Genomic DNA, 10,931 nt, shown 5'->3' with positions numbered 1-10,931 from the left:
AATCCAATCCTTCACACACACACACACACTCTCTCTCTCTCTCTCTCTCTCTCTCTCTCTAATCCGGTTATACGACCCACATTGAAAGCAACTCAGCGAGCATGCCTTGTTACTCAACTTGGAGAAACCCCCATACTCTCTACGAGTTATGATTGAATGACTCGGTATTTACACCCATTTTGGGAGAGACTTTCAAAGCAATTATATCCTTTTGTTTTTCGTTTTTTGTTTTTTTAGGATCGAGCTGCTTTTTAGTTCTCTAATTTGAACATCTAGGCCGAGCTCTAGGTGTTTGTCATGTCAGAATTTTATGTAAATCAATGATTTAAATTTTTTCTAGTTATTTAGAAATCTAGCAGTAGATCCAAACAAAAAATTTGATGAGTATTGGTGTGACACAAATTTGTTGCTTGGACTATTCTCTCTAGTAGAAGCCATTCTCTTTTTTATGAGCTATTGTACTGCCTGTTGGGGTTAAACTTCTCTCCGTTTGATTTGAGTTTTATATATATATATATATATATATATATATATATTTTATTATTATTATTATTTAAAAACTTGGTTGTTGAAAAAATGAATAAGTAAATATTATTTTATATGATTTTCTCTTTTTCAGGGTGAAAATAATTTTAAAAAATATCTTCTTTTTTGTGTGTTTATTTTTCTCAAACTAATGTATAATTTTAAAAAATAAAATAAATTAAAGAAAATTTTAAAACTCAACCAAATAGTCTTAATTATGCAAATTTGTAGAGAATTTTAGCTAATTGGATTAACTCGTTTTGTTAGAATTCTTGCATTTCGTTAAGAAATTGAAAACTTTTGTTGTAGACAATGGTTAGTCTTAATTATGCAAATTTGTAGCCAAATTTAGCTAATTGAGTTAGCTGGTTAATTCTTACATCTCATTAGAAAATTAAGGGTTTAAGTTTTATTATAGACCAGACTCTTGTGGTCTATCATGTATCAAAAAATAAAATTGTTGAGAATATTTTTTTTTTTTTTAGCACAATAAAGAGATGAATTTTGAGTAAATAGGACCCATTTCACATTAGAGGCCGAAAGAAATTCAAATTTGACATGGTTTCTAAGAGCATCTCTAGTGGTGCATCAATTTTTTTAAATTAAATTTGAGTAAAAGATTCCTTTGATATCAAGTGCTTCAATAGAAGATTTTGAAATTTCATTAGAATATTGGTCAATTGGTCGGATATCTAGCTGGTCGATCGGCCAGTGAAATTTTTTTCTTTTTTGTTTTTTTGCCTTGAGGTGATCGATCGGCCAGTGCAATTTTTTTACAAATTTTTGCCTTTAGATGGTCATTCAAGAGAACATTTGGGGGACATCTGGGGGGACTTCCAGCAAGGATAATGAACAATAATTTAATGAAAGGTATATTAGTCCTTAGTTTGATGACAAAAAGGTGAAATATTCAATTTAATGCTTATTTGATGTAACTGTTAGAGTAACAATATTTAATTTTCGTCAAATTCAATGAAAATTTTGAATAACTATCAGAGATGGTTTAAACAACATGGGCTTGACCCATTCAAATGCCAATCAAACTCAACATTCTCAAAATGCCAACTGCGTGCTGACTCAGGCCAATTTTTTTTTTTAAAAAAAAAATCGACCTTTAAAATCTGAAGATATGCCCTTAATATGTGGTCAATTTTTTTTTTCTTTCTTCGCGGTAGTTAATTATAGTTGAGATGGTCCGAATTTTACAGGTGACTAAGAGTTCAAGATATTTTATTTAATAGTTTAAACTATAAAAAATAAGGACTATAAAAAAAAATTAAAACCAAATAAACAAAAAAAAAATAAAATTGCCCACGGGGACCTGAGTGCGAGGGGGCCCATTGTATCAAAAACATTCAAGCCATTGCATCGGACAAGTAAAACAAATCATTAGCACCAAAAATAAAATAAAATAAAACAAATTATGATGATCCATTATACTAAAAATTCAATATGTTTTCTTACAAAATGAAAAAAAAAAAATCTGGGAAAAAAATTTCTAGGTAAAAAACTCATTATTTTTATAAGAGTATTGCTATTTAGGTCAAAAAATTAGACCTACTTTCTAAACCCAATGATATATCAAAAAGATGATTAATTGGTATACTAATCATCTTTTTGACACATCACCGAATTTAGAAAGTAAGTTTAAAAAGTGGACTTGTATATCATTTTTCTTTTTATTATATTGGTGTAGAAACAAAGGTTACGTTTGGTAGAGCTTTCTAAATATAATTTGAGAGTAGGAGTTGTATTTTGAGTTTATGAGTTTTGGAATTATGATTTAAGTGTGGAAAATTTGTTTGGTGAGAGAGTTTTGAAAAGAGTTTTGAATTGAGTGAGGAATTTTTGATGTGACATATGATATTTGATACAAAAACTTACAACTCACAATCAAACATACAACTCAAAATTCTATTAAAGCACATGAAAATTTTTAAAAAATTCGAAAAATATTTTTTTCGAACATATAAAAAATAACATATGTCAATTGCAAAAAAAAAAAAAAAAACAACTTGCACTGTTCTGATCAACTGGCAGGACGACCGGTGGTAGAACGTCCGGTGGGACGACCGGTTAGGCCAAATTTCAAAAAAAAAAAAATTAGAAAATCGCGCCTCACATAGAGTTTTCTGTAGAGTTTTTTAAATGTTGTGGAACTATAGTTTGAACATCCTATCCAAATATCATATTAAAATGCGTAAGTAGAATCATAATTTGAAAATCGTTTCAAACACATCCAAATTTTTTTAATCAAAAGTATATTTTTCAATATTTATTTTTTCTCAACCTAATTTTAAATTTAAAAAAAATAAAATAAATCAGTACAAATTTTGAGAATTCAATTAAACAGATTTGAGGTCCTAATTTTGGGAAATTCAAGAAGAAGAAATACAATTACCTGACTACTAGGTCACTATATCAGTGGTTATTTTCATCGTTTTATTGTCATCTTTCATATAGAAAGTCAATCACAAGAAAATATAATTAACAGTGACAAGAAACCAATGATAGATAACATTTAAAACGAAAAATTGGGTCTACAAAGAACTCGATTATCAAGTTTAAATTTGAAACAAAACAACATAAATAGTTTTGAAATGTATAGTTCAAAATAAAAATATATTATTTTTATATTATTTTGATTTAATTTTAAATTTGCAGCAATACTAAATACTTATAATTTTATTCAAAAATATTATTGTGTGATCCAAATTTATTTTAGGAAAAATTGGTCTAGCATCCCTCTCTCATTTTTCGTAATGGAAGAGATCCACAAAATTATTTTTTGATGTCAAAGGTCCCTAAACATATATTAGAGAAATTTGACTCTTTGTCTCTCTAAACATATATCAGCTCAGCTCTGCACGGGACGCTAAGGAAGAGAGACTCGAAGAAGGCGCAGATTTGTACCAAATCCATCTGTTCATCGACTCGTTCCTCTTGGAATCTCCACTCCATCGCCGTCGCTCACCGCCTCGACCCCATTCCAGTCGGCCATACCAGCGTCTTCATCGCCTGCTGTTCATCGTGCTGAAGCTTTAGATGCTTGTAAATTTCTGATTGATGAGATCAAGTCTTCGGTTCCGATTTGGAAGGAGGTTTATGTTAATGGAGAGGTTTGGAAAGAGAATTCTGAGTTTTTTGAGAGAGGATTCAGATTGTTGAGGGTAATGTGTTTGTAGTGAGAGAAAGAAGGGTTGTTGTGCTATGAAGGTGAAGGTGGAGAGTGGAGCTTCTGATTCTTGTGACAATTGAGGGATTGGAGAATGGAATTGGGTAAGGGAACTTTGTTGAAATTGTATTTTCAAAACCCTAGTTTATGAAACAACATAACCACTTGATTAGAATGCTATGAAATGTGGCGTGTCACTGTAAGAGTGACTAATGTTAACTGAATTGATTGCTGAGCTGAATTTCTCTAGGTTGAAACTAGAAAAATTCTCTGATTTTTTAACTGAATTTTCTCTGGGTTGAAACTAGAGAAATTCTCTGGGTTGAAGTGAGTCCAGAGAAATTCTCTGGATTTCTCTAGTGTAAACTCAGTTTGTTTAATTTTCTCTGCCTTTAATTGAGTAACATTGGATTAGACATCCACAATATTATGTAGAATCATAGCATTCTCGTTCTAATTCATTGAATTGAATTTCACTGATTCAATTGAAAATTCAAGAATTTCACTGAATTGAATTTAGTGAATCAGTGGACTCCATCTTAATCAGTCCAATTTTACCAAAGAATAACACTTAATTGAATTTTCTCTGGTTTGGACCAAATAATTTCTCTGGATTAAATTGAATTTTCTCTGGATTTAGACGAAAGAATTTCACTGAATTGAATTTTCTCTGGATTGATGTTGAGGAATCTTAGACATTATAAAAATATTGAGTGTCCTTTATGCTATAAATTCATAATAGCAAGGACTTTAAAAAAAAAAAACTCCTTTATTTTATGCATAGAAATCATAATACACAAATTTAAATAACAGTCACATGTTCTAATTTTGTGTAAATTTCTTTTACCATTTTTGTAAGATAAGTAGCTTTTATCTTAAATTTTAGTTGTTCCATTATTTCGTTATGGTAAAAATCATAATATGATCATTACAGAAAAAGAATATCAATCCATAAAAAAGCTAAAACCTAAAAAGCAAGCATAAAAAAACAGTCGCAAAACCAGTTGCTAAACTACACTCAACCCTGAAAAGAAATTGACAATAATTTTGAAGATTTTCTGCAAATACGTATATTTTGACCTTTATTAACTGAATTTTTGACTTGTAAAAAACTTTACACCCTTAAAAAAAAGTACGAGTTAAAAACAAAGAAGAGGGAGAAGAAAGAAAGAAGAGTGGGGAGAAGAAGAAGAAGAAGAAGTTTGACAACTTGGAAGAGAGTGTAAAAAGCACATTAATGGTGACAACCTGTACCACCATGGAACATCGACGAGACGAGCCTCCTGATGATGAGTTCAACTTAAAAGAATGGGCTCTCAAGTCTAAAATGGTCAGCCGTGTTAACACCAATTCAAGAAGGTTCTCTGCTTCCAACATTATTAGAAGCAGTTTCAGAGAAGACACTAGGTCTTTCAGATCCAATATCACCATTTCTAGCACTGCTTCTTCTCCTGGCTACACCCTAGGAGGTACTCTCTCTCTCTCTCTCTCTCGTATATATATATATATAAATGGGTGGCCATAGTCTGCTTGGTGAGATGTAAGAGTTCTGGTCAACTGAGATAGCCCGATTCTATTAGACTTGAACTTGAGTGAAAAGCCAAGTTTTCATGCTAGTTCACTTAAAATCAAAGAGTTTGAACTTTTGAACTAAAAGTTTGTGTTCATAGTCTGCAGAACTTACGTTGGTGAATTGCTTAGCCCTATAACCTAATAGTAACTCTCATCTTCTTTTTCAGATGCAATTGACCCTTCAACATACTCATTCACTACAGCTCTCAAAGGTATAAAATGCATTTTTTCTTAGTCAATTGATGATCATATATATATAGCTTGATCTAAATTGTGGGCAGTTAAAATATGCAGCATTGCAGGCAAGATCTGCCTATAGTTGGGAGTGCTTATCACCAGATGGGCATGGATTTGCTCTAAACTCCAAGTGGAATGAAGCTGAGAAATACATATGCAACCCTTTATCTGGAGAAGTTCCAATGGAGTGTTTGTCTGCTAAAACACTGAGCGGCCGATCCTTTCGCAGCCTAGCAGGCAGAGTCACCATGTCTGCTCCTCTTATTTATCCTTCTCACTCAAGGGCAATCCATACAAAATCTTCTCTTGGGTCGCATGAAAATGAAGTGACTCACTTCCCAATTCCAGGTCCCAAATATAAGTTCATCTTTTCTTTTGAGTGATTTTACTTTTAGTTCGTGTACTAAGTCGTTCTTTTTTTCTATCTTTTTTAGAGAAAAAAGTGAGTGGAATGGGTACTACTACTAGAGATGTGGGGACTCAAAGCACACCGCCTGACAGCTCTAGTAGTCCAAGCCCAGCTCGGACTCCTCCAATCGAAGAAAGATCAATAAAGCGAGGTCAAGCAGAGGTTGAAGATTCACCTCCCTCCGATATGGCAAAATTGGAATTTGAGGAAAAGGTATGTTCTTGAAAATTTTCTAGTGTAATTTGAAAACAACAATAAGAATGATTATATTTTATTTATCATTTGATATATCATCTTAGTATTAGTATTTGAATATGGCTAGAAAGATAATTTGAATGAATACAAAAGTTAGAGATTCTAATTCTAAATACTTTCCCGCCTTGTAAACTTCAACCCAAAAATTATTTATTTGAAACTTGTTTGCTATAGTATATGGCCAATTTTTGAATACCTCTATTTTCTAAAAATGTGGCCTAAATTTCACGATTAAATGATTTTTCTAGAATAAATAATTTTCTGTTTCTATACTTTCCATTAAAATTTACCATTCTTCATCAATTTTCTCAAGAGAAAAGTTCAACTTTTTTTTTCCTGACATGTTACTTTATTAGTTTTGTCTTGCTTATTTTGAATTTCAAAACTTTGGCTTCTTGTGGATAGTCTTTATCCTTCTCATAAATATCCACTGATGGATAAATACTGCACTTTCATGCATTGGAAATGAATTGTGTCTATAAAATGGACAAATTAAATAATATAAACGTGTAGCTTACTGTGAATTAATAACCTAATCCATACTTCCTGGTTAATGCAACTGAAACTAAAAACTCACCTTATTCCTTTCATTTTATATGGGTTTTTTTGGTTGTATTTTCGTTTGATGTTTTTTATCTTTTAAAAGAATGCAAAAAAAAAAAAAAAAAAAAAAACTTGTTTAAATAGCTGTTTTTAAAAAAAATGGAAACAAACTACACTTTAGGAATAATTCAAAAACTGTTTTCGTTCAAAAAATTTTATCACCAAACTAATTTTTGATTTATTTATTTTCAAAAAATAGATTCAGCTAAGCTTAACTTTACATAATCAAACTTTGAGATGCATATTTTCTCAGGAAAAATTATATCGTGATCTACTCCAGGGTACTATATAACTTTGTTTATGTCCAATCATAATTCATCATATTTTTTCTTATTTTATAATCCCTCAATACATAATTATAAATTTCATATTTTTTATCAATCACAAACCACTTAAAATATCAGTTGCCCCTAATAACTTCTTTACGAGAGTCTGCAGGATTATAAGGCGTGATTCTCAAGAACAAGCAATGAATAGTATTTTTTATTTTTTTATTTTTGATGACTGCAGAGCCAAGTAATTAGATGTACCATATTCTCAGGAGTGTGCGAGAATCATAATTGGTACCTCTGCATTCAGACTATGATGATAATTTTCCTTCCAATTACTACAATAGGTTGGTTTGAGATTTTTTTGATTAAAATATTTACAAAAAAAAATAAAATAAGTTTTTTAGTCTAATAAGATAAAATATCACATCTAACTTATAATCATTACATTCTTTCTCTTACAAAAGTTAAAAAAGTCAAAAAGTCCATCCCAAACGAGAATGACTTTTTTGCTCTAGAATAAAATAGCTAAAAAGTCAACAAGTCAACTCACTTTCCAAACGAACTCAATATCTGCCTTACTCTCTCATTGGTCTCTCTTCTTACACTCTTATTTATAATAATAGATATGTATCTTAAGATAATCTAACAATTTAAATTTGACTATTTAAAAAAATTAATTAATTAATTAAAACAATTTTTTTTAAAATAATCAGATCTTGACCTTTGAATCATCTCAAGGTGCATCTACCTTTACAAGTAGAGACAGCAAGCAAGACCAATAATGAAAGAATTTAAACTCAATATGCCCTCCTCCCCCATGAAATTTAGGTTGTTTTTCCTCAATTGCCTTTTGCTTTTTGTAGCCATATGGTCACTCTTGTACCTCCCACCTCCGTTTCGCCCCCAAACAAAAAAAACGAGGAAAAAAATATCAACAATTTTTGAAAAATAGCTTATATCGCTAGCACAGTATATCTAATACCAAAAATTGACAAGCTTTTTTCCCTCCCATTCTCATCATTAAATCAACAGTAATCCTATTTATTCAAAAACATTAATGTATCATTCAAATTTAATCTAAATAAATTACAACTTTAAATCTCAACCATCCAATTTCATTTTGTATTATTTTTTATTGATAAAAATTATGAGCAGTTCTTATCCTTAAATAATCAATGTGCATGCATGCGTGGACAGCTTTTTGTAGTCTTTTCCCTCTCTTTCTCTTGGCTTTCATTCAGGGGTCTGACGACGGCTTCTCTGCAAACATTAAAATTATCTGTTCTCGTTTTTATTTTGTTCCATTGTTTTATTATTATTAATTTTTTTTTTTTTAAAGTTTGGGTAATGTTTGTTATAGTTTATTGCAACTTTTACTTTTCTAATTAACAGTTTTAAGTTTGTAAAAAACTATAATAAATAGGACTATTGTATCCCTTTGTTATTGATCCATTTGTTATAATTTTTTTGTAAATTAAAAGGTGGTAATAAAAAAGTTCAATCTATTTTTCATAATTATTTTTTTCAACTTTTTTAAACTACTTTTCTCCCACAAATTATAAATATAAGTTGTACCAAGTATATAACTACACTAAATAAATTGACACAAATTCTTAAATTAAAAGTTATGAACACCTTTAATAAATTAATGCTCTATTTAGTTCATTAGAGCTTCTCCAATTTTATTTTTTATTTTTTTATCAAATTTAAATTTGATAAAAAAAAGTTCAATTTTGGTACTTCAATCATAACATCAACTAATATCAAATTGAGAATGTCTTAAACTTTTCATCAAATTGAAGATGCCTTCAACATTTCATCAAATTACTGTAGACAATTGTAGGAGACCATACAACGGACGACTGGCCGATTGTCCTCCCGGAAAACCGGAAGGACAACGGAGCTTGCAAATTTTCCTCCTTTTAGATGTCATCATTTTACACAAGTTGGACGTCCATCTAGTCAATCGGTTGTTTGATAAAAATTAAAAAATTAACATCAGAATGCATGGTATTAGATGAAAGTTTTACTCAAATTTGATGAAAAATTTGATTAAACATTAGAGATGCTCTTAGAATGAGTTTGCCATCTGGGTTAAAAGCTAATTTTTTGACTTTTTAACTTTTTTATGTCATGTGACCTCCCTATTTTTTTGCACTTTTTTTTAAAAAAGTTAAAAAAACCTAAAAAATTGACATTTATCTTACTTTTCAAAATGAAACGAAATATTCATTCTTTAAACTTATATATAGAATTATCATTACTCTACAATGATGATTTCATTTATAATATATTTTTTATTATTTTTTTAATCAATCAAATATAAAAATAAATATTTTAATAAAATAACACCCCAATCAGTTTACGACACCATAGTCAGCATTATATTTGTAATAATTCAAAACATTGCTACCATCTGAACTTGCAAGGACTGGCTTTATTTTCCATATAATTTAGATTCTTTGCACAATGTATTGCTAACAAAAAAAAATTTAGAAATTTTTATCATTATTCTTTGATGCAGTAAATATGTATATTGTACGGTTGGATCTGAAAAACTTTGGAAAATGACGTTGCATGACACTGATGATTTCAAACTTAGCCAAAGATAGATAGATAATTCAAACTAACATGCAATCGTATCTGACATTGGTGTGGTGGTGCATATATATATATATATATATATGTACTATGTACCCATGACCATGAGCAATATTACAGGTTGAAGTGAAAGAAACAGAGGAGAAAGAAACAAAAAGAAAGGAGGAAGAGGAAGATGATCAGAAAAAGAAAGCAAAGCAAAAGCAAAAGTGGAAGTGCAGCAGCAGGCAAAGTGCAGGGTGCTTCTTGTCATGGAGGAGCTTGTGGATGAGAAAGAGGCAGAAAGAGAAGCACAAACCAATAAATAGGAATATTTTTATTACCCCACATTAATGGGTGTCAAATATTTATATAAAAATTTTAAGTGTACAGAAAACATAATCCTTTAATACGAGATGAGACAAGTTATGTCTGATTTTGTAATCGGATTCTGTGCACATAAAAAAAATGAAATATATATTAGTTTGTTAGGAATGGTTAAAAAAAAAGTAGTGGAAGTTGGTTCTAAAGTAATTTTATTTTTGATTTATAATCGCTTTATCTCTTGAGAGATATTGATTGAGGAGTGGATGTCAAGATGAAGAAAATAGAGAGGGGAGAGAGGGGGGAGGAAGGGATGGATAGAGATAGTGTGGGGGTGGGTTTCATGTTGGTTGTTTTTGGTATGTGTACTAACTGGTGATGCTATATATATTTTGTTCTTATTTCGGTGACAGCTCTGCCTTCACGTGCTTGCACCCTTGTTAGTTACTTTCAACTGCGACAACTCTGCCCCTCTCTCTCTCTCCCTCTCTCTCTCTCTCTCTCATACAGACACACATGCACAAACATAATATTGCATGTTCCCAGTTTACCAAAAAAAAGAAACACAATATTGTAAACTAATCGATTCGAGGTAAAATTTAAAATGTTTGAATTTAGAGCATCTCCAACGGTAGTAGGCATTTTACCTATCTAAATATTTTTTATAAAGGATATATTTTATTTTGCCTATCAACTGTTTTATGTTTTTACTCCAACCATGCTCTTTATTTTAGCTATTTATCCAAACACTATTAATTTTATAGAATGACACGTCAACAACAAAGATGGAGGGAAATGATCCTAATGATTGAATACATTTTGCCTAGTGTTGAAGGCTAGCTACATGTAGCTAGTGAATATGAATTGAGCCAAAATGCCTAATCATATGCCTAGTGCATTGGAATTGAAAAAAGTGAATCACACTAGGCATTTTAACTAACAAGTATTATATGCCTAGTGCATTGGAGATGCTCTTAGA

At 30.6% G+C, this 10,931-nt stretch overlaps 1 protein-coding gene across 3 annotated transcripts; it reads left to right on the top strand.

Moving 5' to 3' along the window:
* The first annotated feature begins 3,381 nt into the window (after positions 1–3,381).
* Positions 3,382–10,364, top strand: LOC114285869 (mental retardation GTPase activating protein). Of its 3 annotated transcripts, none has more exons than XM_028228954.2 (5): positions 3,382–5,169; positions 5,440–5,484; positions 5,567–5,857; positions 5,944–6,131; positions 9,770–10,364. In XM_028228954.2, the coding sequence occupies exons 1-5, from the start codon at positions 4,938–4,940 to the stop codon at positions 9,980–9,982; spliced, it is 969 nt and encodes a 322-aa protein (XP_028084755.1). In that variant the 5' UTR covers positions 3,382–4,937; the 3' UTR covers positions 9,983–10,364. The 3 variants fall into 3 exon arrangements, with proteins under 3 accessions (XP_028084755.1, XP_028084761.1, XP_082780380.1); XM_028228960.2 differs by having other exon boundaries at positions 3,405–5,169; positions 5,953–6,131; XM_082924254.1 differs by lacking the exon at positions 9,770–10,364 and adding an exon at positions 7,287–7,576 and having other exon boundaries at positions 3,405–5,169.
* The last annotated feature ends 567 nt before the right edge of the window (positions 10,365–10,931 follow it).

The sequence above is a fragment of the Camellia sinensis genome, chromosome 1 (genome assembly GCF_055761805.1).
Source record: "Camellia sinensis isolate YWXY chromosome 1, ASM5576180v1, whole genome shotgun sequence".
NCBI lineage: Eukaryota > Viridiplantae > Streptophyta > Magnoliopsida > Ericales > Theaceae > Camellia > Camellia sinensis.
Note: the sequence above shows the minus strand (reverse complement) of the source record. Positions and strands in the feature narration are given on the sequence as shown.

Coding starts and splice junctions, on each gene's coding strand:
- LOC114285869 (XM_028228954.2), top strand. CDS start 4,938: ATGGTGACAACCTGTACCACCATGGAACATCGACGAGACGAGCCTCCT. Junction 5,858..5,943: donor GACTCACTTCCCAATTCCAG/GTCCCAAATATA, acceptor TATCTTTTTTAG/AGAAAAAAGTGAGTGGAATG. Junction 6,132..9,769: donor AATTGGAATTTGAGGAAAAG/GTATGTTCTTGA, acceptor GCAATATTACAG/GTTGAAGTGAAAGAAACAGA.